Source organism: Parus major, chromosome 20 (assembly GCF_001522545.3).
Source record: "Parus major isolate Abel chromosome 20, Parus_major1.1, whole genome shotgun sequence".
NCBI classification, from domain to species: Eukaryota; Metazoa; Chordata; class Aves; order Passeriformes; family Paridae; genus Parus; species Parus major.
Window position 1 is genome coordinate 8,718,599 of NC_031788.1, and position 27,442 is coordinate 8,746,040.

At 46.7% G+C, this 27,442-nt stretch overlaps 1 protein-coding gene across 1 annotated transcript in view; it reads right to left on the bottom strand.

Moving 5' to 3' along the window:
• The window catches only part of COL20A1 (collagen type XX alpha 1 chain), a 50,060-nt gene that overhangs the window by 10,906 nt on the left and 11,712 nt on the right, over positions 1–27,442 (bottom strand). The window contains exons 9-28 of the mRNA XM_015647221.2: positions 27,191–27,355; positions 25,784–25,948; positions 24,670–24,842; positions 23,954–24,083; positions 23,320–23,465; positions 21,595–21,718; positions 21,000–21,139; positions 20,274–20,403; positions 19,611–19,753; positions 18,413–18,545; positions 13,244–13,386; positions 12,527–12,656; positions 11,950–12,006; positions 8,946–8,984; positions 7,043–7,181; positions 5,233–5,375; positions 4,777–4,886; positions 3,928–4,086; positions 1,984–2,061; positions 1,280–1,366 (exon numbers count right to left, since the gene is read on the bottom strand). Of these exons, the coding sequence (XP_015502707.1) occupies positions 1,280–1,366; positions 1,984–2,061; positions 3,928–4,086; positions 4,777–4,886; positions 5,233–5,375; positions 7,043–7,181; positions 8,946–8,984; positions 11,950–12,006; positions 12,527–12,656; positions 13,244–13,386; positions 18,413–18,545; positions 19,611–19,753; positions 20,274–20,403; positions 21,000–21,139; positions 21,595–21,718; positions 23,320–23,465; positions 23,954–24,083; positions 24,670–24,842; positions 25,784–25,948; positions 27,191–27,355 (2,534 nt within the window). The remainder of the gene's footprint in view (positions 1–1,279; positions 1,367–1,983; positions 2,062–3,927; positions 4,087–4,776; positions 4,887–5,232; positions 5,376–7,042; positions 7,182–8,945; positions 8,985–11,949; positions 12,007–12,526; positions 12,657–13,243; positions 13,387–18,412; positions 18,546–19,610; positions 19,754–20,273; positions 20,404–20,999; positions 21,140–21,594; positions 21,719–23,319; positions 23,466–23,953; positions 24,084–24,669; positions 24,843–25,783; positions 25,949–27,190; positions 27,356–27,442) is intronic.

The window sequence follows — 27,442 nt, forward strand, 5'->3', positions numbered from 1 at the left end:
GTTGTCTTAAACCACATGCTTAAACCACAGGGCAATGCAAGCTGGTAATTATACACTTAGGATATTGGAGCAAACTGTGACAGTGGAGTGTGCTGTTAATTAAACTTCCACTGGAACGAGCAAGTAATTACTCTGCAATGAGGCACTCTCCTTGCACGGAATTCAGCTCACAGCTAAACCACAGGTCGGTACAGGAGGTGATCTGAGACCTTTTCGGTTGAAAAAAGAGGCAAATATTTCCATTATGGTTATTTTCCAGGAGAAAAGCACCTGGAGTAGTTGAACTGAGGTGCTCTGGAAAGGCTGTGTCAAGTTTCAGATGGCTTGTGCAAATCAAATATTCTTCCCCAGGCTTTCAAAAAGCAAATTTTTTTGTAACTGCTTCCTAGTGTTTAACAGGAATATTTTCTCCTGGGATTTAAACCCATGACAGCTTTCCTGCATCCATAATGGATAGGGTAGAATTTATGCCCTTTTTCCTGAGCATACTGCATATGAAATGGCTGTTTTCTCTTCCCTCTCATTTCTTCAGGGTTTTCTTGCAAGTGACATTCACTGCACAGAAAGAGAGCTTTGGGGACAGACAGGATAGCAAAGTCTCCCCTTTCTCTTTACACTGTCCACCCACACACACACTACAAGGCTCCAATTTAACACAGGATCCAGATAGGAAGATTTTTTTTTGGGGAATTGTTTTTGTCTTAAATTTACAGAGAGTTTCAGAGCCTCCAATCCATGAAATCTCTGCAGACACTGAGGGTGACCTGTCCTCCTCTCCTAAGAGGATTAATGTGGAACCAGGAGCTGCTCAGCCTGTTCCCAGCTGCAGCTGTTGCCCTGCCAAGTCTCCATCTCCCCATTTCATCACCATCCAAAATGCAAAGGGAAACTCTCAGCCTTGCCCTGGAAAAGCTCCTTGAGTTAGGATGAGAGGAAATGGCCTCAAGTTGAATCAGGGGAGGTTTGGATTAGACATGAGGATAAAACTTCTTCACCAAAAGAATTAAGCCCTAGCACAGGCTGCTCAGGGGTGGAGTCACCATTTCTGCAGGGATTTAAAAGGTGTAGATGTGGCTCTTGGGGACATAGCTTAGAGCTGGGCCTGGCAGCCCTGATTAACGGGTGGACTCAATGGTCTTTATGGTCTTTTCCAACCTGAATGGTTCTATGATTCTGAAACTTCACAGAGCCCCAGGAGTGTTACCCACAGGCCCAACACACCACAAGAGATGAAGCAGCAGCAGCACATGCAATACACTGGGTGGGAGGGTGAACTTACAGGGGGCCCTGGGGGTCCTGGCAAGCCTGGGCGCCCAGAAGTGCAAGAACAGGCAGGAGCCAAGGTAGGGCAGGTGTCCTCATCCCTCTGAAATGAAATCAAGCCAAAACCAGTCATGAGCAGCTGCACAGCAAGAGCAGGATGGATCACAAGTACAACACTCAGTGTTTCAAAATTCAGTCTTTTACTTGAAGAAAAGCAGAGGTTTTTTTCTACTCCACTGAGAGATTTTTGTGAGCAATCAAGTGCTTTATTTTTTCTGTTGAATAACAAATGTAGACAGAAAAAGCTATGAGCCAGCCCTGCCTGCAATGTGCAAAACACATATTGGAAGATAATTTTCTCCTTTCTACATATTTTTACACCCCACATAGCAGCTCTCTGTGTTGAGAAGAGAAATGAAAGGAAGACTGGGGGATGTTGTGCCTTGGGGCTGAGATGGCAGCAAAGCTGTAGGACAGGGCAGGATGAGGTCATGCCCGGAAAAATATGCACTGCACCAGGACTGTAAGTTTTCATTCTTTTTGAAGCAAACATAGTTTTGTTTACTTCACCAAGAAACACACTGATGTTATTCCCAAGAGGAAAAAAATGCTTTCCCTCTTGAGTCTATCAAAATCATCTCAAGTGTCACCTTAGTGCCATGGACTTGTCCCCTCCTCCCCAGATTCCTGTCGATGAGCAGAGCAGTGCCCTTGTCTTACCAGTGCAGGGAGATCACAGCATCTGTCCTGCTCTGCCCCCACACTGCTGCACAAGATCTGCAGAGACTGCAGCTGGAACTGGGGGAGGAAAAAGAGAGTTTGATGAGAAAGTAGCATTGGCTCCCACCACCCATCACCAAGCCTTGTGAAGTTCAAGTGATAAAAATAATCTTCAGGTATGATTTGACAGGAGTCTTCTGTGTGATCCCAATTATAACTGTGCCCCAAAACAGCCACAACATGAGAACTACCCCCAGACTGAGCTTTCCACAAGCCCACAGGTCTCTGTCTTTCTAAGCAAGTCAACAAAGCAGCATCACATCATCTCCAATTTACTCACAGCCCTTCGATAGCAGCAGGTTCTCAACTAATTGGGCTTCAGCACCACCAAAATGTGAAAGCAAACTTTGATTTGCTCCCCTTGGGGGCATGGGGAAAAGGGTAAATGTGGTGACAACGCTTCCAAAGGCAGATGTGATCCTCCTCCCCCAGAAAGCCCAACCAGTCTCTCACTGCCTCCCTCGCAACAGCCACATCTTCCCATTTTGATTAACAAAAAAGCGCACACTGCACAAAGCCAAACAAAATAATGAGGCAAAGATTAATTTCTCTTTCCTTGACACCATTCCTCTTTTTTTTTTTTTCTTTCACTCCATGCATTTAACCAGGAGCGAGCTGTACAGCCCAGGGAGGGTGACAGGCAGCATACGGATACAGATGAGCCCTGCAGATCAAGTGGCATTTAAAGATTTCTTAAATTAAATAACGTTCCATGATAACCAATAATGAGGCACTCTGTCTTCTCAAGGACAGCAGAGCTGCAGAACATGTGAAAGCTGCTGTGCTTGAAAGGCAACAGGAGTAGGGATGGCATAAAGCTGCTTATTATTTGGCCAGACCTGCCTAGCTAAGCTGCTAGCAGAGAGAATTTGGGAGGGACAAGGAAAGCACAGATTCGTGCTTGATGGCCACAGGCTTGTGATCAAATTGCCAGAGAATTTATTTAGGAAACAAGTAAATACAGATTGAACACACTGTCCCCTGGTTTGTTACATAGCAGACCCCATTTCTTACAGGCAATTCCACTTTTTTCCCGGTGTGTTCCAGACCTCTGCCCCTCAGTTTGCAACTGGGGATGCACATGGGACAGAGTTTGCTTTGAGGCAAGGGGAGTTATAAATCATCTGATGAGCTGTTTTCCCCTGGACTTCTAGATCTAAAAGCAGAGCAAAGTTGCAAGATCTTCACATCAGTGGGGAATGATTTCCTACAGCCCCACTAGAGCCTTGTGAGTGATGAACTTGCCACTGATTCTGCACACGATTAACTCTCCTGCTTTGGGGAGTAAGAATGGAACAGACAGAGAGAAGAAGGGTGTTTTTGCCCTGAGGACTGTGCACAGGCCAGGACACCGAGTCCACCCATCCCCTTTTCCTGTTCCCTTGCAGGGAGCAGCTCCCTGCAGAGCTGTGTGAAGCAGGGAGGACATACCCACAGGCCACTCACTGTTGGGTTGAGGTTTTTTTCCAAGTAGCAGCTGATAAAGAGCCTGTCTACTGGAGATTATTTTCCCCTCATTTGCATTCAGATAGACAAATCCAAACACACTGGAGACTGAGGCACACCCAGCTCTGCTGCCTTCAGCCACCAGCATTTCCCGACTTCGCTCAGTGTGGGCTGATGTGCCCAAGCTTTCCTGCAGAAGCAATTCCCAAACCCTCCTGTCTGCCTCAGCATCTCAGTGCAGGAGCTGTGCTTCCCCAGGCCCGGGGGATGCCACCAGCAGAAGGCTCCTCTGGGACACTCTCCTGCTGCCACCCCCATCACAGTCCCCACAGCAAGGCAGGAGGGACAAAATCTCTCTGCCAGTGCTGGGAGGCACCAGCTGAGGGTGATGAGACACTCCTGCCCCAGCCAGCTCCAGCAGCGTGTCCCAGCACTCACCGGCACCGAGCCGCTCCGGGGCCCCCTGGTCCGGGTCACTTTTCCCAGCATGATGAAGCCGGCGGTGGAGATGCTGCCAAGGGTGTTGATGGGTTTCTCTGCTATTTTCTTACAGTCCACATAGAGCTTGACCTTGAAGTGGCTCACAGCCACGTGCACCTGGGCAGCAGGTGGAAAAAGCCGTGTTGGAGCTCCGTGGTGGGATGAGGGGGTCTCTAGTGCCAGTAACACCTTCTGTCCCATCCCCAGCCTGCTGCTGGCATGGCTTGGGTGTTTTTAATGAGTGAAGGGGGGCTCAGGAGTAAGTTTTAGTATGTGCTTTCCCCTGTTGATCCCCTCACCTCTCCTAGGGAGAAGCCTTTCCGGAGCTGAGTAATGAACCTGCCCAAGGATACCCACAGAAAGAGCTCATTGCTCATTTGAGTGCAATCTCTTTGCTATGAGGACATAGATAGCCAAAACCCCCCACCCTGTTATGAGTGATAAAATGTGGCTTTCTCACAAGGCTGGGTTCTCTTTTCCTTTCATCCAGAACTAAATGGTTACCAAAATTCTAAAGTCTAAAAAAAAACTTAATTACTTTTCAATTTTCCTGATTATAAAGACCTAAAAAACACCTCAGTTTTTGGAGTCTGGGGGAAAAGGGAAAAATCAATATGTGGAAATCATATTTTGATCATGAGATCCACCTCAATTCTTTACAATTATGAATTTCAGCATATCAAAGAGGTTGGCCACTTCCCTTACAATCAGGAGACAAAGCATTTGGATGATCACTCCTCAGTTTGAACAATACTCCTTGACCAGAGTGAGATCATGAGCCACATTTCTCCCTCTCTTGATAAGGACCTTATGAAAGCTCCCATAGAATATCTTCTTCACTTCCTGCTCATCAAAGGAGACTTCCTGTAAATCAGCCTTGTAGTCATGATTGAAATAGGTCAAGGATTTCTTACTGGCTGCAGGGAAAATAAGACAAATAACAGCTTAGAAATTGATTTCACACAGATATACAATAGTAAATATTAGGCTTAAACATGGTGGAAGATTTCCTATGTTATCAAGAAGTACTTCTAAACAATGGAAAAAAATATGTAAAAATAAAGACTATACTACAAGTAGAATGAAAATGAAGTCTTTCAATTGCACTGGGCAGTGTTTTAAATGTGAGGTTGGCAGCCACGACAAAGCTTCCCAGGAAACTGCTGCTGAGTAAGGAAACCATTGAAACATTCCCAGTGAGTTCTGCTGCTTGCAAGATGTATGGAAACACACAGATTTAATGTATTTAGCAAGAAACCTTACGGTCAAGGTTAACACCCAGGAGGGGCTGGAAGTCCTCGTCCGTGACCTGCCACACGGCAAAGGGCTCCTTGGGGGTGTCGGGCAGGAGGCGCAGGAGGATGACGATGGTGTGCTCAGGTGGGATGGCAAACAGGTGGACATCACTGCAATGGCACAAAGCAAGGAAACATCAGTGATTTAAATCACCAGGCAACATCCTGCAGCCTCATGCTGGTGTTTGCTGGGCAGGGGGGCCTGGACAAGCTTTGCTCCCAGGAGCTGGTGGTGATATGTCCAGGAAGAGCCCGGAGCTGCTGAAGTCTGTGGTGAGCGATGAGCACTCGTGGGCCTTCTCCTCATGCCTGGGGCATGCTCAGCTGGAGCAGCTGGTGTCAATCCATCACTGCCACAGCTGCCCCAGGGAATGCCAAGCCACAGCGAGTGCAGCCTCAGTGCTTTTGAGATGAGAGCTCAGTGGAGGCTTACAAAATATCCCTGCCAGGTTCCAAAGCACTCCCCCAGGTCTCCTCTTCAAGACAGAGGAATGGTTGCCATATATCACGAGGTAAATCTTTAAACTTTGGCACAAAACTCTTTGCTTAGAGACATGGTTTAGTGGCAGACCTGGCAGCATTAGGGTAGTGGTTGGACTCGGTGATTCTTCCAACTTAAGTGATTCTATTATCCTAAATCAGTGTAAATGCCCTTCAGGGATAAGCACTGAGCCCACAGAAAATCTCCCTTTGGGTCCCCAATGCCAGCTGCAGGATTTAGGCTCAGCAGCAGTGAGAGAACACAAGGCAATAAGGGAAGGTCAAATTGGTTTTGCCTGAAACACTCCTGTAATCTGAAACAGGACACATTAGCATGGCATAAACACAATCTATCAGGCATCTTTTCAAGACTGATTCATAAATAATACAAGGTTTTTTCTTTCTCTCTGTTTCTGAAGGGGTAGTGTCCTTGGAAAGGCATCTATAAGAGCTGAACAAAAGGATTTGCCCATCATTTCCTGAGTATTTAGACCAAAGGGTTCTCTGAATCTCCCCCACTCTGTTTACTCTAAGAAGCTTTGCTTCTTTCATGGAGATTAAGTGGAGTCAGTGGCTCAGTAATTAGGCTTTAAACAAAGTAGCAATGAATGTCAGGAGTCAGATCACTCCTGATTCACAATCATGAAAAAGGAATGAGGTCACAGGAGCTGCCTGGCTTGCTTGAGACCCTGTGGAGCAGCTTCATATGCAACAGAATGGGGTCAAGCCACAACCCAGAGCCAGGGTTATTCCCTCTCATCAATGCAGCCCAGGCTGCAGAGAGCAGCTACAAGTGATATTTTCTACAGCAAAGTACTCTCCCCAAACCAGATATTTGTGAGAAGGTGTTGAAGATGAAAATGTGACCTCAAACTGCCATCCCTGAAGCGTAGGTGGCTGTGGGCGGAATGCCTAAAGACTGGTGCAGTGTCCATACGTGATGTGACCCTCATGTCCATCACAGCAACTAAAAAGCTGGAAAAAAGTGATTCTGTAGAAACCAAGAACAGCACTGTGGAAATATTTGGCTGTACAAATGTATAATAAATACTACTGTCTCCCCTTAATTTCTACATGACAACTCATGTTGAGGAAAGTCAGGGGTTTATTTATTAAGTAAAAACCCTCTGGCTATTTTTTCAACCTACCAATGGTTTGATTTAGCTCATCATATTTATCATTTCATTTGGAAGTTGCCAGAGGAGCTGCACCATTCCTCCCCAAAACAACCTTCCTTTGCCATGCACATGGCATGAGAGTGAGGATGAGGATGGCAGCAGCCACAGCTCTGCTCTCACCTGCTCCTCTGGGTGAGCTGAATGTCCCTGAACAGGGTGAAGGTGCGGGAGCCGCTGAATACAAAGGGCTCCATGGCTACACCTTTAATGGAGGAATATTCCTTCTCTACCAAGCCAAAAACTTCCATCATATCAAATCCTGGAACAAAGGAAAACAGAGAAATCAGTGGTTAGGCAGGAGAGCAAAAGAAGTGGGTTTGAAGAGCAGGTTGAATTAGCACAGAGAAGGCGGCAGGAGAAAAAGCCCTTAATGACACATCAGCTCGAGTGTACCCCTCAAATGGCAGCCAAGGAAAATAAGATTGTGCACATTTTTTGTAATATCTTCCTCTTGGAGGAGAGTGGACAAAAGATGGAGACTTTCACAACTGTGTTTTCAGATCTTCAGAATGAAAAGAAATACCCGAATGAGAAAGATGTTACTCCAACGATTTCTTCCTTTCAACTACACGCAAAGTATTATCTTCAAAAGGCATGGAATCAGTCCAGTAATTGCTAGCAGAGAGAGAAAATGATTTCTACTCTGAAATGCCTTATGTGTAAGAGCCAGAAAAAAATAGGAAAAAAACTTTAAAATGTGAACATTTCCATTTCTCTCTATTTTCAGGAGACACCCAGGGCTGACCTGCCTTATGTGGGCTACAAAGATTCTCCTCTGACACCTCTGACATCTTCTCTGGCTCTTTCAGCTTCATCTTTCGCCCCCAGCTCATCATTAAGCTCTAAGTCATTTCCATTTCAGTTTTCTGTTCAGTACGACAAGATCTCACCGTTTGGATTCTGTTTGAGTTTATCTGAATTTGCAACAGACTGGGATGAAGGAAATGGGTCCTTCTTGAGCAAAGGGAAGGGCTTCATTTCAGTGTGGTGCTTTCAGTCTGGATTCCCTCACCCCTTCACCATTCACAATCTTCTGCAGTTTCTTGGCTTGAGTTTTTATTTTGCCTGGGGGTCGGTTATTTTATTATTTTTTTCATATCCCAGCAGTACAAGGGAGTTTGCCAAAATAAATTACCTACTTGAGGCCCATTTATCACTGGTACAGAGCTTCTGACTCTGATACTTCCTTTAAAATGGACAGGAAGAGAAGGCTTGAGTCACAATTAAACACATATTGAAATACAATCCCATTATTCTCACAGAGTCATGGAATCATAGAACAGCTTGAGTTGGAAGGGACCTTAAAGACCACCTGGTTCCATGGGCAGGGATGTTACCTGCAAGATCAGTTTGCTCAGGGCCACATCCAGCCTGGCCTTGGGCAGGGGTGAAGTGACTGAACCTTGGAGTAACCAGACCTGAGAACTGCAGCCAGTTCCTCAGTCTCACCTGTAACTCAGGGGAGGAGGTGATGCCCCTTCCCAAGCAGAACTCACTGCTTTCTCAGTAACAAACACTCGCAGCAAACCCAGCAGCATGAACGGCTCTCATGGCACAGACAGGAGAAAGGGGAAATTCCAGCCCCAGCAAAATCTGCACAGCCTGAGTGCAGAGAGCTCCTGGGGCAGCGAGACCTCCTCTGAAGGATGCACAGGTGATCCCAGGGACAGGCTGAGAGCTTTGGAGTTTGCCAGCCTGAGGAGCCTTTGTGAGTTAGGAATTCAAATCCTCTTGAAATTCAAGGGGTGTTTGAAGCTTCACCTCCTTAAGGCTGGTGAAAATCCTGGTGTTAAGCACTAACAGCTGAGAGCACGAGCTGGTGGAGCAGCAGAGCATAACAATTCAGGTACTGCAAAATGTTCTTCTACCTGATAAAAGATATGTTCCAATTTTGGTTCTCACACTTCTCCCCTTTCCTTGGGACATTTCCCCTACACTCAGCTCTTGCATGTCTCCAAATCAAGACCAGGCAGTGTTTTCAGTCACAGCCCAGCAGCACCAGGGCTTGGATCTGCTACTGTACCTCTTATGGAACCTTCCGTGGAGGTGATGGTGGGGCAGGCTGTGAGAACAGAATAAAAGGGGAAAACTGTTAGAGGAAAAAAAGACAGCAGGGGATTATGGAAGCAAAATGAACACAGTTCCTTTAGGCAGAGCAAAGGGAAAACATAGCAAAACTTAGAATATCCTGCAGCTTCATTCAGAGCTTGGACTTTAACCTTGTTTATATATATGGAGAAAGAGAGAACTGATGTTTATGCAAACATAAAAGCTGTTTCCTGATTTGCCTGTCACCAAAATAAAAATAGTGTCTTTCATCATCAAACATCTCCATGATCACTTTCTTTTGACTAACTCGCCTGGCACCTGATGATATGAAATACAAGACAGCATCATTTTTATCAAGTCTTTTTAAAAAACAGGCATCAAAACTTTTTTTTTTCTTTTAACAATACCTTAGTGGTGTGGTAAAATAAAGATACACACATAAAAATATATGCCGTTTCAAATTCTGCACTTGCAATTAAAAATACAAATAAATAATAAAAAAATGTATCTCAACTGGGTTTTGATTTCTTTCAGAAAACAAAGAGAGTTTTGAAAAGTTTTGCAGTTTGTCTTTCAGAAATTGTCTTGATGAATCTTCTGAGATGGCATAGGACAAGAAACAAGAGCAGAGATGTGGATGGAGGGAGGGATGTGGAGGCAGGGATGTGAAGCTGGAACAAGAGGCACCAGGGCTAAGAGCACGCTCTTTAAAGGCTCAGGTAAAGGGGTGTTTTAGAAAACAGCTCGTGAATGCTACTTTCAATCATCTGCTGCCGTGTACATCCCAGGCTATGGATGCCAGATGGAGCTGGGACAAAGGGAATGCTTGACACAAAATGAGAAATGTCCCTGAAAACCAAGGATACTTGGCAGGATGGGCTGTTTCACAAGGGCTTTTCTAGGTCATCAGGATAATAGAATCTAAGAGATCATTGTACTGAGGCTTCAGCACAGCCTTGCCATTCTTGTGTCAATGCCATTTCCTACCTTATTGGCAGCTCAACTTTTGTAAAATGTGTAAAACATTTAAAGGAGGTGACTTACTCGCTCTGAAATACCTGAGATTCCAAAGCCTGTAAGAGTTTCAATGCCATTCCTTGTGGTGAAGAAAGGGCACCCAAACCTATGAATCTGATGGCCACAGGACCACTAAAGCCAGGATTTAAATCACAGACTTACAAGGTGCTGTGACCTCCATTGTTCCAACAAATGCTTAATTTTTTATATACCATAATTCCTGTAGAACTGGGTGTAAAACTATTGAAAGGACCTATGGAAATCCATTAAAAAATCAGCTTCTGAAACTTGAGCCTTGCAATGCTGAGCTTGATCCAGCCCTTGGATGCAGGATCTTCAACCTATACACTGCTCTTTCCCTGCTCCTTCCAGAAACCAACTTTTCTAAAGCTTTGAGAACAGTTTGGGTTGGAAGAAACCCTAAAGCTCATCCTGTTCCACTCCCCTGCCATGGTCAGGGACACCTCCCACTACCCCAGCTTGCTGCAAGCTCCATCCAACCTGGCCTTGGACACTTCCAGGGATGGGGCAGCCACAGCTTCTCTGGGAAACCTGTGCCAAGGCCTCCCTGCCCTCACAGGGAAGAATTTCTTTCTAACATCTAATCCAAACCTGCTCTTTGTCAGTTTGAAGCCACCCCCCTTGTTCTATTATTCCACACCCTTGTGAAAAGTCCCTCTCCAGCTCTCTCAGAATTGAAGCATGGTGAATGAAAAACAAAATAAAATGCTCCCAAAGCAGGCTGTAATCTTGTCCATTTTCCAGGCATCTGACTTTCTTGTTTAGGAGTCAGTGAGCTCTTCCTGACCCTTGCCCAGGCCCCAGAGTCCCTCTTGCTTACATCCCTGGTAATTCTCCCCTCCTTCCCCGCTGGCAGCACTGGGATTGCTCACAGCTCTTTGATCAGGCCACGCTCAGCTTGGGTGAAGCCTCTCAGAGTCAGGGCAAGGATCCCTGACTGGAAGTTTCACTTCTGCTTTGAAGATTTTTCCCTAGACTTTCCAGCCTAAGATTCCTGCTGTCTTGTTATTTTCTTTGGTTTTTGTCTTTCTCACCAAATCCCAGACCAATGCAGTTATTCACTGTTCAATAAGCATTCAGTCCTTCAACCTCAGACCACTTCTCTCAATAATTTGGTTATATATCAATATAGGAGTCTTTTATTGCATATCCAACTGTTTTGCCAGCATTGTTACATATTGCCTTTCCTTCTTCAAAAAAAAGGTACTTTATAAAACCTAAAGAATTTAATATTTCTTCCATTGTGTTTTCAGCTACCATAGCCACACTGCTATATTAAATTTTACAAGGTGACTCATCGGCCTTTTGAGAGGATTGTTTTCTGCTTGAAAGTTCACAGGACTTTTCCACTGTGATCTGTGCACCTCAATAAACCGCTTGAAAACTTAATCTGGTATGTCCTTTGATAGCTATAAACGATTTTTTTTTCATCTAAGTTGCCTTATTCTTCAATCTTGACTTCACTCAATAAATTTTAAAACTGAAATTTTCCTTGGAATAGTTTCAAATAGTTAGGAAAAGCCAGCACTGCCACAATATCTGCATTCTAATATTTACTTATTAAAAACTTTTTACAACCCCATTAATTCAACGCTTCTCACTAATCCATTTCATAGTTTGCTTTCTATCAGCCATGAGAGCATATGCTCATTAAATTTAATAAGGGACTTTACAGGGAATTTTAATTTAAAACATGTCACACTTCCCTGCACTACATTTTGGTCAAGTTGTGCAGAAATCCTCTAAAATGCTGTCGGTCTCTTTACTGAACCTGATGTTAAGAAGTTCTGTGGTTTCTGGTTGTCCTTGGATTGTCCCCAAGGGCATCTGTCAAGAGCTGATGGACCCCTCCTGCTGCTCTGCAGAGCCCACACTGTGCTGTTTGCTACTGAATTCCAAACCAACAACAACAAAGCAGGGCTTTAGAGGAGATTATTTACCCTCTGTTTTAGGTGGGATGAATCCTCGGATGGAAGGGAATTTAGACAGCACCGGAGCTGAAAGAGAAAGCAATCATAGAACCATAAAGCTGGAAAAGACCTAAAAGATCATCATGTCCAGCCTTTGACCAAATACCACCACATCCACTCAACCACGTTGGGAAGTGCCACATCTGCTTGGTTTTTAACACTTCTGGGTGGGGGGACCCTAGCACTTCCCTGGGGAGCACTTTCCAATGCTTAACCACTTTTTCAGTGAAGAAATGTTTCCTAATATCTGGCCTGAACCTCTCCTGGTCCAACTTGAGGCTGTGCTTGAGCTCTGTTATTCAAGATTGTGATGCCTGGCTCGAAACCCAAGGGGCCACCAGCCCTTCACACTCATCCCAGGATTGCCAGTAACTCACAGGATTACAGAAATTGGGGCAGGATTTTCACTTTTCAAGGCTAATATTCTATTTCTGAGCAAAGCCCTGGCCTCAGGCAAGTGAGGCCATTATTGTCCCAGCAGAGGTTGCCTCGGGGCTGACAGATGGAGGGTGATGAAGAACATGCACATTCCAGCTGATCCCTGTACCTGTCCGTCCTGTTGTGGATGTGCTCTCGCTCTCTCCCGTGTAGTGGATGGCAGAAATGGTCACCTTGTAGGCTCGATCAGGCAGCAGGGACTGCAGGGTCACACTGCTGCTTCTGCCAGGAGCCATGATCTACAACAGGGGGAAAAATATCCCGGTGTTTGGGGCTCTCATTCCAGCTCTCACTCACAGCCCAGAGTAAGTGGGGCTGGCTCCAGGGGTGTGAGGCTCAGAGCAGCATTCCTGCTCAGCCCAGCCCAGGAAGCTTGGCTGTGTGCTGCTGTTGGACTAGCAATGGTCAGAGGAAAAGCATTTTCCCATACAAAGTTCCCAATAATCCCCTTGGAAATGCAGCAGAAGTGCCTTATAACAGGATAACCAGGCTGTTTAAGTAGGGAGTTTGTGTTTTAAAAGGATAATAGTTCACCTCCCCAAGCCAGAGGGGCAGTAGGTTTATCCCACACCCCTCTGCCTCCAAGAATTCCCCACCCCAGTTCAGGAAGCAGAGAAAGCTGATTAGTGGCTTTGATGGAGAAAAATATCTTAATTACAGAGGAGTCTTGGAGCTCTGTTTACAAAGCAACACATCAGCAAGAAGAGGTTTGGGTTTGAGTCCTGATATCCTAATGCTAAACCTGAGTGGAGTGAGCAGAGTTCCTCTGGTCACACTGTCCCCATGGGCCTTTGGCCTGTCTCCTACAGAGGAGCTGGACACTCACAGTTTGCTGGGCAGCAGCATCAGAAACAGGGCTGTAGGTGATTTTGTAGTGCTGAACACGGCCATCAGGAGGGGTCCAGTGCACCTGGAGGCTGCTGGGGGTCTCGGAGTCGATGAGGAGGTTGGTGGGTGGGCTCCGGGAATCTGTGACAGGGGTGGAAGGTGAGCAGCATAAAAAGCACGGAGAAATCTCTGTAAATGGAGCCAGCAGCGTTTGCTTCCAGGCCCATTTCTGAACACCACAGAACTCTGCTGTGCAGGGAACCAACACTCAGAGCAGACACAGGCACCTGGGCACCAGGCAAGAGGGAAAATAGATTCTGGAGGGATGAGGATTGCCCAAATGCAACACACCACAACTCAAGCATTCAGCAATGCCAAGCCTAGGACATGGGAAAAATGGAAAAGTGAAATGGAAAAATGGGAAAGGTGAAAGAGTCCTGGAAGCACAAGGCAAAGAGACCCATTGTGCACATCATGAACAAACACCAGGGGTGCTCCAACTGGAATTAAATTTCATCAAGCTGGACAAACAGCTTTACCAGCAATTAAACCTGGATCACACATCAGAGTTAACCTGTCATCATTCCTAATATTTTTCAGTTTTTTCTGTCTTAAAATTACTCCTAAAAAAAATAAAATCCCAGAGCATCCAGCACACCAGAGTTCTGTTAGAGCTTCTGACACCAACACCCACAGCTCTAGCATGGGTCAAATGTGGTACCTGAGCTACCCCCTCTTCTCAGGCCCTGTCCTAGGATGGATGGATGGATTCCAAACAGGTGGTGGGCTGAGCCAGACAACCAGAAAAGAGTTTGCCAGAGACCAAAGGCGAGCAATTTTTAATTACATAAATGCATTTCTTTCCCTGGGGTCCTGCTGTGCAGAAAACTGGATCTGACAACAGAGGCTTTTATGCTGGAGGGATTTCTCTGGGCAGAGGTTGAGAGGGAGGAAGGGAAAGGCAGAGGGGGCTAAATCAGTTCAAAAAGAGGCTCAAGATCATGGGGTCATCTGCTCCTGGGGCTTGTTTCCAAGCATAAAAGCATGTGTCTGTCCTTAAACCCATGCTGGTGTGAAAACACAGAAGTTCTGGGTGCAGAAAAAGAACAATTTATTCAGAAGACACAAAAAGTGATGGGTGAGCCATGAAGACAGGCAAAGAAGCACACCCAGGTGATGAGGTATTTATTCTGCAGTTTTCCTGTAAGGATGTTCTGCCCACCCAGCAAAGCCTGGGGTGACCTTAAAGCCCAGGTTGAGTGAAGATCATTTGCATCTTCATTGATCCCCCTTCCCTTTTGTTTATAAAATGAACTTCCTTTTACTGAGGCTGTACCAAGATTGCAGCAGCTGAATCAGGCTGGAGGCTGTTGCTGTGCACCACCACGAGGCAAAGCAGAGAAGAAAACAAGAGTGGGAATAAAGTCACTTCAGCAGCACTTTTATTGTCAGTGATGGATCCTTGCTGCCTGCACTGGCTGGTTCCTTCACCTGAGGTGAGACTGCTTAAGTGAACTTTAAAGGGAAAGTTAGGAGAAGTCTTTAGAGTCAGGTTTATTCTGGAAAGCCCTCAGGCCTGGCAGAATTTGATGGCATGTATGTGACAGACAGGGGACAGGCCACCTCCTGAAGCTGCCCTGGAGGATAGAAGCATCTCTGCCACCATCTGTGTCTTTGTTTACCTCTCCAACCTCTGCTCCTCCACAGGAGCAATCCCTGCGTGCTCTCAGGTCTAACCAGCATCACAGGCACACAAATACTCAAATAATAATAAAACTCTGGGCTCCACTCCATCAGAATGCTCATCTGCAATGACTATTATATACTAACTACAAGCCATGTTTTTCCTGATGTGGGTTGAAGCTTCATTCCCACATTTCAATCTCTTATTTGCCATGCATACTCTGCTAGGAAGGGTTCACTGAGGAGCTGGATAAAGAGATTTCCCCACAGCTTAGCTGGAGGAGCAGGGCACACAAGCACTTTGTAAAATGCTTCAGTGCAAAGCCAGCCAGGATGGCTCAGCCCAGTTTCAGCAGCAGTTCCCATCCAAACTGCCCTCTCCTTGTCCTTCAGGACTATCAAGGGACTCTTTTCTTTTGCTCAGGTCCTTTTTTCCCAGCCTGGATGAAAGAACTCTCCCTTGGTACAAAAGAAGGTTCTTGTCTGATTCTCAGCAGGACCAAAGCCACCCCTTCCAGCATTTCCCAGGAATCACCATTCAGCAGCACCTCCATCTCCCAGCAGATTCCTCTCAGGAAAACATCATCTGCACCCCCCTGTGCTTGCCTGGAAGGTTTGTGTGGCTTTGAAGTGCCACTAAGGTTGTTTATTGGTATAACAAGTGATCACTGTGAAAGCCTTTGGTCAAGGATAAGGACTTTGCTACACTTGACAATTTATAAAACAGAGTGAAAGGAGAGCTCAACTCAAATGAGAATTCAGTCTAAATATAACAGAGAGAAAAAAAGAAACATCAGAACCGTGGGTAAGCAGCACACTTTGACAATTTTGTTGTCTGTGGGAAATACATCAGCATGCTTTTGTTCCTGCCCTGCCTCTTGGAAAGTCTGCAGGGAAAAGTTTGCTAACTGGGTTACTGAAAAATAATCCCAAACTTTATTTCTTTCCTCTAGTTAAAACAAAGAATTTTAAAAATCCAATTTCTCCAAGACAAGAAGGGACCTGCACCAAATCACTGTCTCTGAATTTTCTTTTACAGTTGAAGCTACTCACTGATTTTGGGTTCATAAAATGACAAATCTCAAGCCTTAGCTTTGAAACAACTCTTTTTACTACCAGAAAGATTAGTGGCCTCATCCCAGTCCTTCCAAAGGACACATCACAGCAATAAGCATTGTTGGTTTTTATAAGAGGATGGCATTTCTGGTGATGTTCTGTATTTTGTGAGGGTTTGGTGTCTGCAGGGTCCCATGAATGTAACACATTTGGTCTCACACACAAAATGGGTGTTTCAGGTGAGACAAGAGGCATTAGCGGCCCTCAGTGAAATGAACTTGGTGTTTTTTACCTCATCCCAGGGGAGGAACTCGGTTCCATTTCACAAAACCATAGGCAAAGAGCATTGCTCAAATTTTCCCTTGACCTTCAAAGAAAAAAGTATTCCAGGGAGGCTGAAGGACAAGGGAGAGAATCTTGTGTTACCAGTTCCTGCTGAGTTTCACTTCAGTCATTGCCCTTAAACTTCAGCATTTCTTGGAAATTCTACCAAGACATTTTTGAGAAAAACTTCATGACTTGACCTATCCTTACATAAAGGGATGTTGCCAAGAGAGAAAAAGAGAAAAGCAATGATGAAAGCAAAAGAAAGCCCTTCTTCCCTCCCACAGCCTCCTCTAGCACACACTTTTGGTATTGTTCAGCACAGCCTGATCAGTGCTGTTCACCACCTTGCAACCCAGAGTCTGCCATCCTGAGGAGAGCCACAGAGCTTTCATCACTGTTCCAGCCCTCAGAATTTCATTTTATAATGAAAATTAAGGGGGAGAGGGCTCAAAAATCAGACCAAGGGGTCTGGGTTTTCAGATAACACCAGAGATTTCCATGCTGTGTCTGAATGAGTTGTTATCCACAACCATCCAGAGTTGTGTTATCCACAACTCTGATGAGCACCACTGCACATCCTGACCAGGCACAGCACAAGGTGGCAGTTTTTGCTTGAAACACTGAAGATCTGAAATATAACCATATCCCAGGAGTTCCCAGAGTCCTGCCTAGTGCCACATCATCCCACATATTCATTGCACAAGCCTTTAGCAATTTTCTGGCAACCCCAATTTTCCCCTGACCTGCCCCAGAGCTGCACTGGAAATCACCAGCCTCCCCTTCTGTGCCACTGTGGGCACTTCTTTCTTTAAACACTAGAGAAGAACTTGCATCCAAAGCATTGATTTCATGAGCAAATTTTGGCTGGGAGAAGTGTGGCAGTGTCCTGACTGCTCCTGCAAAGGGGCCAGCAGCAGCCAGGCACTGAACACTGTGTTGGCTGCCCAGCTGCACACCTGCCTGCCTGCCTGCCTGGAGAATTTTATTTTCTTTATCCAGAAAGCAGAGCCTGACAATTCCCAAGGCTCCTGCACAAGGACAACAGCTGACAAGCAGAAATCAAATTGCTTTCCCTGTCCTGCTGTGGTGCCAGCAGCAGCAAGGACTGGCTTTGTGCAAATGGGCCTAGAAGGGCATTGTCACGTGTCATTGTGGGGCTGAGGGACCTCCTCTGACATTTCATAATTCATAGCTTAAAACATAGTAATTAATTTTCCTACACCCTCCAAACAGCTCTAATTGTCCTCTTGTCAACATATATCAGTAGGATGCTTGGGGTTTTTTTCCTTTTGTCAGTATGCAGCTCCAAGGTACTTGCCTGAGGTAGCCTCCTATAAAAAATGTTTTTATTATTTATTATTAATAAAAACTGAGCTTCTTATTCCAAGATTACATTTACTTCAAGCTTCATCAGCTCAACATCAGCCTAAATGAGTTTATTCTGCAGTGGAGGACAAGATCTGAGAGGGGAGGGAGGACTGCTGGTGCTCCAGAGATTGTGTTCCATTCACTTCCAACAAAGCCATTTTACAGGCAATATTAATTACCAGGACCTCTGGAAGTGCCACTTTTTAACCTCATATGCTGCTGCCTGTACAAATCCAGATTTAGATAATGCTTCCAAGGCAGAGTGTGTCTACAGGATTCCCTCCCATATTTGTAAATGCCCTCAGTGAGGCACAGCTCAGCAATGGCATAGCTCAGGAAATCCTTGCCCTCCTTACAGGCAATATTTTATTAACAAGAACCATTCCTTAGGCAGCACAGTGACATGTTCAGCTGAACACCCTCAGAATTAATTGTCATCCATGCACTACACTGAGGCAGGGGAGGGATGAAATGTATTCTTCATGGAACATGTGCAAGGATTATCAGTTGCCTCTAAAATGCACCAGCCTGATGTGATTGTCCAGCCTCTTGCTCTCAGGACAGATTGAGAATGTTTTCAGACAGAAGCCTAAATATCTCTAGCTTTTTCCAGGCATTTGGGTTTTCAGAGCTGGAGGTGACCAGTCTGAGCTGCAGGTGTGTGCTGAGTTGTGAGGCATCCCACACCCTGTTAGCCATCCCTGGGCTGTGGATGCCAGCACTGCTCACTTACTGGTCCTGTGGTGAACAGACACGGTGTCACTTCGAGCACCATCTTTATAGTAGGCCCAGATGGATATTTTGTAGTCTGTGTTCTTCTGCAGGCCGGGCAGGACGGCTGTGGCCACATTTCCAGCGAGGGAGAGCTGCAGCAGGGCAGGAAATGAGTCAGTCCCACTCCCAGGCATCCCCAGGCTGGTTCATGCCACCCAAGGGCCTGGCTCACGGATTGTCCCCAGGCACAAATGAGTTAGCAGTGGGATTTGGGGACAAAGTTTACTGCTTGGGGTGCACACGGGGAAGCAAAGGCAAAATTCCAGCTGTGAACAACGCAGAGCAGATGACTGTGCATGGCAGCCCAGCTATAATCAGCAGCTCCTTCAGCACCCCAGCACAGCTCTGACACAAGGCAGTGCCTGCTGGGAACACAGAATTCCTTTGCTGAGTTTCCAGCCTGCAGGGGAGCTGGGGACAGAAGCCCCAGGACCCCTCTGTTCAGCCCAAATGGAACATATTTGGTCTCACTCGTTGCAGGAAAGACTTGGGTATTAAGCCTCCATTTAAACTGATGTTTGACCTCCTACTAAAATAGGGGCTTCAGATGGAAGAGGGCACCTGGTCCATCCCTGCCCCTCCTGCACCAGCTCTGTCTCTGGTCATTCACCTCTGTGTGCTCCTCACTTGGACCTCACCCTTCCCAAAGAGCAGTATCCCAAAAGTATCTGTGGTTCCTAGCACTCAGGAGAAAATTCTTCACCTTCTAAAATGCAGGATCTCCATCTATAAATACTTGGGTATTGTCTTTTTCTTATCCACAACACCTTGACATTGGGGGCTGATGATCCTCAGCAACCCCAGATCTTTTTCTACTGAATTGCTTCTTAGCTATTTGTTCTACATCCTGTATACCTGTGGTTAATTATTCCTACCTAAGCTTAATACTTTCTGCTTGTCCCTATTAAATTTCATCCTTGAGGTTTCCCAGAGCACTTGTGCAATCTTCCCAGAGCCTGTAGGACTCTGCCCTGCTGTCCCTCCTGCTTCCAGCCCTCAAGGTGACTGCTCCACTGAAAGCCAGATCCAGGAGGGATCCTGCTGAACTGTTCCATAGCTGGAGTGCCTTTCCCTGAATAGTTCTACAGCTCTCTGCCACTCTGGCAGGTGAGTTCCGAGCCAGCCCAGCCTCCCCAGAGCTCTGTGTGGGCTCGTACCTCCTGAGGCTTCTCTCCACTGGCTGTGCTCCACTTGATCTGATAGACAACCACATCCGAGGCAGCGACAGCTTCCCACTGCAGGCGGAGGCTGTTCCCGGAGAGCTCGGTGACCTTCAGGGCGCGTGGAGGGGGGACCTTCACTGAGGGGTGCACAAGGAACAGGAGCTGAAGTGCAGGCTCTGACAGCACCATGTCAGAGCCAAGGTGGGGAGCAGATGGCTGGGGAGCAAAACATCAACCAAGCAGATGTCTGAGACCAGCCTGTCTGTCACTTCTTCAGACCCGTATGACAACAGGCATCAGGACAGACAGCTGTAAATTATTTCTAAAGCCCTAATTAAGACAGGTTATCTCATTTACAGAAAGCACGCATATCACATTGGTTTTATCAAGGGAAGAAGGCTAGGATGGCTCTCAAGGATGCAGAGGTTAGTGATACATCATGCTTTTCTTCATTTGCTTCTTTTCTTTATCCCTTCCAGCTCATTTTGAGCATAACACAGTTGGACGTATTCCACACACAAAGAACAGCAGCCATCTGTGCTCTGTGCAAGGCCACGAGCTGCTGGGGCCAATCTTCAAAACTTCCAAGTTCAGAGACACACAAACCAATTTTGTCACCTCTTACTGAGACCAGAAGTGTTTCTGCTCCTTACTTACAGGTGGTGACATTGCCAGTAATTGGAAAGGAGTCCCCTTCATCGTACATAGATCTGACACTGATGAAGTATTGCGTGAGGGAGGACAGAGGGCTCAGGACAGTGGATGTTGCAGTGCCAGGAACTTCCACCTGCAGTGGGGGAGTTGTGTGAGTATTGTAAGAGACGGGCTGAGACACCTGGGCTCGTTCAGCCTGAAGGGAAAGAGACTCTGAACTGCAGCCTTTCAGTATTTAAAGGAATTTATAGGAAAGATGGGAACAGACTTTTTTAGCAAGGCCTATTGCTATAGGACAAGGGCTCCTGGCTTTAAACTAAAAGAAGTGGATTCAGATGAGATATAAGGAAGACTTTTTCAACAAAGGTGGTAAAACACTGGCACAGGTTACCCAGAAAGGTGGTGGATGCCCCATCCCTGGAAACATGCAAGGCCAGATTGGATGGGGATCTGAATAACCTGATCTAATTGAAGATGTCCCTGCTCACTGCAGGGGAGTTGGACTGCCTGGTTATGGATGTCCTTTCCAACCCAAAACATGCTGTGATTCTAGAGGGTACAGCTGCAGAGAGGTCAGCATGTGGTCATAACTGCAGCAGAAGTGCCCATTTCCGCGTTAAAACTCTGCCAGCACACAAGCTCTCCCTGAACCACACAGCTGAAGGAGAGAACAGGGCACTATCCAACTTCCCAAGGTTCTCTTCCTCCCCCCAGCCCTTGAGGACTCACCTGTCCAGCGTTGCCCCCTCTGCTAGAGACATAAGTGACGTGGTGACCCCGCACGGCCGCGGCTGCCGCCTCCCAGCTGACCCGCACGGACGCGTGGCTGAGCTCGGAGAAGCTCAGGTACCTGGGGGGACTCAAGGCCACTGCAACAACAGTTAGTGACAGCACCCCGAGCCTTCACAGGCTGCACCAAGGAAGTGCCACCCACAGCCTCCTGCTGCTCTGAGATGATCCCACCATCAGCTGAGGCTCATTCACTATGCAGGAAAATATTCCCTTTATTCACTACCACACAGGTTATGAAGGGCTGCTGCAGAGTTAGGTGAGGAAACAGCCAGATGATATCCTTTTTCTTCCCCAGACAACAAAGACTTCAAGGAACACCTCTTTCAGAAGTCCTTAATTACCAGGAGAGCACCACTCCTTTCTCACAGCTCACCATGCAATTAGAGATCCCCTTGGGGACCAATATTCACTTCAGATCCAGCAGAAAAGAGGCAGCATGTGTGCAAGCCACATGCACAATATGGGGAGCACCTCATTTAACACATCTCTCCTGCCCTGAGTGTTTAATAGCAGCTCAGCAGGCAGCACTTACGGGTGGTTTCCTGGATGCTGGCTGGATCACTGGCATCTTCCCCATACATGGCATACACTGCCACAGAGTACCCCGTGCTGGGGGACAGCCCCTCCAGCAGCACCTCGGGCTGGGTCACCTTCACCTGCCAACAGAGAGGGGTTTTAGGGTGCCCTTCAGCTCCAGGGTACGTCACAATGCCCTTAAGAGAGCAGGACCTTACAGAGACATGGGCCAAGGACCCTTTGGTTACACTAAGGGGACATCTCCACTCCAGAATGGTCTAAGAATCATTACCACAGAATATCCCAAGCTGGAAAGGACTCACAAGGATCATCAGAATACAAATCCTCTTCCTGAGCAGGAAAACGCCAAGAATCCCACCATGTGCCTGACAGTGTTGTACAAATTCTCTTTGGCTCCTGGGGAGCCTGTTCAGTGCCCAGCCACCCTCTGGGTAAGGAACCCTTTCCTGACATCCCACCTAAAGCTGCCCGGACACTGCTCCAGCTGTTCCCTTGGGTCCTGTCACTGGTCACGGCAGAGATGGGAGCTGCCCCTCCACTTCCCCTCATGAGGAATTTGCAGACCTGGATGCTGTCTCCCCTCATTCTCCTCTTCTCCAGCCCCTTCCCCACCTGGGCAGGTGCTCTGCAGTGCTCTGCCTCTCTTGTCCTGGGACACCAAACCCTCTGGGGATGCACAGCACCTCCTCCTAACCCGCACAGCCCTCTCACACCAAAACGCTGCTGCTGCTCTGGCTTGGACCAGGGGGTATCCAAGAGCTGTGATCCCGCTTTTCCCAGCCAAGGGAAGCTGTGGCAGAGGCAGGGCTGCTGCCATCTGCTGCCAGCACGGCACGGGCACAGCTCTGCTCCTGCAGAAACACCACGGGCACCTTCAGGAGCCTGCACCCATGGGGGCACAGCTTGTAAGAAGATGGGAACATTTTAATGCTGGTTTTGCAGACATCCCATAGGTCTGGAGCATTGCACTCTTGCAGGGAGCAGGTCAGGTGACTGTGGAAATGTTTTAGTATGCTGAAATACAAATTTGAGCGTTGGTGTTGCTTCCAGTGTTCTGAATCTTAGAAAAAACCCATGACTGTGCCCTGAAAGCAGACTATTAATTGTTTTGTTTTGAAATTGCCCCTATTGCTGTGCATTCAAAGGGGGAATCTTAGTCAAGAGGCAATAAATGTTCCTCCCCACACACTTTGTTTTTTAAAATTCATGTCCTCAGCTTACAGATACTCCAGATAAGGCATGCATCCAGATAATGCACAACGAAGGGTTCTTAGATGTTTTTAAGGATTTTCCATTCATCAACCATTGTTTTATTCATCTGCAGTGTTGTAGGGCTGTTTTCAGATGTCAGTAAAATCCGCCCCAACACATCTTCAATTAACATTTAAAGATACACACAGTCAAGATGTTTATGTACAGCCTCAAGGATACAGTGATTACACTTGGGGCTACAAGGATGTGAGTTCAGTACCTTTTTTTTCCAGGGCCCCAGGAGGCAGCCAGATTTCTCCCATGCCTTAATTTCCCACATGAAATTAACATTCAGTTATAAATCGTTTTAAGACAAACCATAAATCTATTATGAAAGCTGTTTCTGGCAATAATTCTGACACTTTTTTTTTTCTTTGACCACAATACCAATTGCCAAAGCTTAGAGCTAGCGCTAAACTCAGCCCAGACAGACAAAAACTGATATTATCACTGTTGTCACAAACTCTACCTCTGTTGTATAGTCCTCTGCTCCATCAGGGGCTGCAGAGCAGAGCACCAGGTAGTGTGTGGCACCCTGGGCTGCTTTCCAGCTCAGCCTCAGACTGTTGTGGCTCAGCTCAGAGACGCGCAGGGAGCGAGGGGAAGACAAAGGCACTAAAGAGAAAAATAAGGCACAAAGGTACCTTCAGTTATGGGGTCTGAAACAACTCAAAACCCAGGGGACAAACCTGGCTTTACAACAGCTGCTGCAAGCTGGTGGGCACCTACCCCATGTCTAACACAGTCTCTATGTTACAGAGAGTTTAATTCACTTGGAGACCATGGATTAAAAACAAAAACCAGCAAAGAGCTGCAATATATTTCTAGCAGGGTGTGTCACTGCCACATTCTGTTTTGCTGAATGACAAAGGTGGAAATGACCCCTGGAGGTCTCAGTCCCAACCAGATGCTCAAAGAACAGGTTGCTCAGGGTCTTGTCTGGTTGAGTTCTGAGCACCTCCACAGATAAAGAGAGCTGTAGGCAGGCTGAACCTGAGCTGGGAAATCCACAAGGCAGGCTCCAGTGTGAGATGGTCAGAGAGTGATCTCTGCTCACCTCCCACCACCAGCCATCAGCACAATTGTCTCTACTCACGACCTACGTGTGGAGGTGACGCCTCTCAGCCCGTCCCCCGCGGCTGTGCCGTACACGGGGATCACCGACACCAGGTACTCCGTGTGCGAGGTCAGGTTGGACAGCTGCACAGAGGACACTGCTCCTTCCACAACCACCTGCAGGCACAAGGCAGGGCTGTCAAGGCAGGGAGGTGCTCTTTAGCAATGGAATGGCTGAACTGGCCATCCCTGGCCACTGTGGCTCCTCCATGGCAGATCTGTGCACGGAAACATGAAGCCCAGGTGTGCTCTGTGCTGGGTAAAATCTCTCCAAAACATAGAGGTGAGAGGCAGAAAGGATTCCTGTCCTCTAAGCCCTGGATTTGTGCAAACACTGAGCACAAGACTCTAGTCATGCTCTCACTGAAATCAATGGAAATTCATCCACAATTTGGATTTGCTTTTTTAAATCATATCCATCACAGATGAGTATCCTTGGACAGCTCTCTGTACCTGAGTGTCCTCTTTGAGTCAAAACACATGATTCAGGGAGGGGATAACACTGGCTAAGAGGAAAATCAGTGTCTTCTATCTCATCACCCTATAACCTCATCACATTTACACTCATTGTGCACTCAGTCTCATCTCTGGCTTAACTGATGTCCCACTGCCACCCTCTTTTTGTCCACCCAAGCCTACTTAAAGTCCCAGCCACCATCTGGAAGCTGTGTGAGTCTCAGGTGTCCAGGGAAAGGTCTCTCACCTCCTTGGGGGTCCCTCCCTTGGATGGGTAATACACAACCCTGTATTTCTTTGGGGGCCTCAGAGGAGGGCTCCAGGCCAGGTGCATGCTCTTGGAGGTCACAGCAGATATTTTCAGGTCAGTTGGGCTGAGCTGAGAACCCGTGTTCACAGGGGTGTCTTTCACAGTGCTGCCTAGGAATTAAAAACACTGTTATTTTCTTATATTCACACTTCTCATGCCAAACGTACTTTCCAGCTCATAAATATGAGTGACATTTTTCAAATCAAGTTGCAGTCTCCTTCCCTATAGAGTATAGAAACTGTTCCAGACTGCTCTGAAATATTTAAAAACTGGGTGTACAGAGAACATAAATACTCCATAAAGAGCAAGCTGTGTATTTTGCTGGGTGCTGCAAATAATTCAACACAAGTCTGCGTTCCTCAGTCATAAAAATAGGCCAAAATTAACAAGCAAAAATTACTTTGTTTTCTTTTTGGAGAAGTTCATTTATTTTCAGCCTAACCTTCACCTTTGTAAAATGTCTAATTATGTAAAATACAAAGAAATAAGAATAAATTAATTTGTTTATATGAACATCCAGAGCATTAAAATAAAACTATGTTTGGAATTTAGATATTCCTATTCTGTTTAGGTCAATCTTAGAGCAAAAAGAGGTGGAAATATGTACATGATATTTCTCCTGAGGATCTAAGCTAACATCTGGAGTGGTTCTTCGTGCTCTTTATCATGCAAGCTGCTCCCCAGCAAAGGAAAGAAATGGCTGCTTGATTTGAATTTGAAAATGCCTTGGAAATTCAACATTCAAAGTTCAGTGGAGAAAACAAAACATGTGTTTTATCATCTCCTCATCCTACTCCACATTTACCCCATACACTTTCCCTAGTATATTTCATATTAGTTCTGCCTTTTCTGCCTTTTTTTGGTTGAAAAAAACACAGAAAAAGGAGACATTTACAGCACATTTATCACACCACACGAAAAAGAAAGAGGGAAAGGAAGCCCCTTTTCCCTGTAATGGTAATTGCTGTCATTAGGTGATTTTTTCCTCCAGGAGGAAGGGGGACGATGAGCAGCAGGAAGCTCAGCCCTCTCCGAGGAGGTCCCACTTCACCTGTGTGTTCCTTGTGGCTCCTCTCCTTGATCCTGGTGCACAGGACCCGTGTGAGTTTGCCCACCAGGGAGCTGAGCAGGGGGAAGTCCAGCACGTTGTACACGGTGAGCTCCAGCGGCTCCGAGGCCACCTGCCTCAGCTCCGCCTCGTCCGCGTTCTTCACCCCTGCGGCCAGAGAACCAGAAACTCCCAGAGATGAGCACAGGGACTCCCACAGATGGGTTCACCACCCCCCTGCTCTCCAAGCACAGCTCCCCATCTTTCCACTGCCACAGTGGTGTCTTTAGTGGCCCTGGGTTTTCCTGCAGCAGCCACCTCAGCCCAGCCTGGGAAGAGCTTTCAGCTCACAAGGCTTTTAGCGGCCTGGAGACAGCCTGCTGAATCTTCCTTCTGTTTTCCTGCCTCCTCATCACTTGCAGGCTTTGCTATCAGAAAGGTAGATATTTCTCAACCCGAGAGGCAGCTGGCATAAACGGATGAGGGACTGAATGAACAAACAACCATTTTATATTTATGAGGTGCCAGCGCTCCCCACAGAGCGCCTGTTGTTCATCAGAACATCACATTGCATTTCAGCAGAGCCAGGGATGAGCAAAAAGCAGCCCATTTATATAACAGAACTTCTCCATCACACAGCATCCTCCATCCCCATCCTTCAGCTCCCCCTCCTCATTAACTCTCTGCTGACCAAGCTCCACAGCACAACTCAATTTGCTTCCCAGAGCTAAGTTCAAGGTACCCCAGCACTGGTCAAGGAGGTTCAGCAGCTCTCCTCCCTCCATAAAAGCAACTTACCGGCATAACCCTATGCAATGAACCCTCACTTGCATGTTCCCAGCATAAATTAGCACTTAAACTTTTGGAGACTGCAGTTTTAGGAGAGTTTTTATGTAACTGTATTGCTTATGTATCAGTCTCCAGCAGACCTCTTGTGGTTCTCAAGGCCAGAGCTGCTCAAGGCCATTCTGTGTCTTGGTGGTGCTGCCAGACAGTGAAAAGCAGATAATGTTGTTATTCAGAGAAATGGGAAGTTGTGAGAGGCAGTAATTATACAGGAGGTCTCCTGCTATGCCCAATACAACGTTCTCTTGCCTAATTCCACTGCTGAGATTATTGTTTTCATGGCACTGGTCCCTGAGGCTTCCAAAGGTCTTTAGAAGGGAGGTATGAAATCTCTCATGTGAATATTTTCTCCAAAAAAATAAAAAATCCTTTGAAGACACTGCCTGGGCTGAACAAATGAGTTCATTTTCATCTGAGCCACAGTGTAATGAGGTCTCACCCACTACCTCAGTTCTACAGCCTCAGGATGCTTCTGTCAAAATTGAGGGAACATAACCTTCAATTTGAAGATGACCCAAAACAGGCTGGCTTTGTCCTAGAGCTTATCCATGGCTGTGATCTTACCAATGGCAAATATCTCTATGCCCAGGTTTTTCAAGGTCTGAGCAGCCAGGTTGGCATCATCCTGGGATTTCCCATCAGTCAGGAGGATCACCAACTTCTCAGCCTCCAGCCGGGCACCAGCATCTGGTTTCAGATTCTGCTCCAGGACGTGGGTCAGTGCCAGACCTGGGGAGGGGCAGAGATGGAGGTTGTTCCACAGCCTTCCAAAAAAACCCCCATGCCTTTACTGTTTTCTCTGCTCCCCAGTGCCCA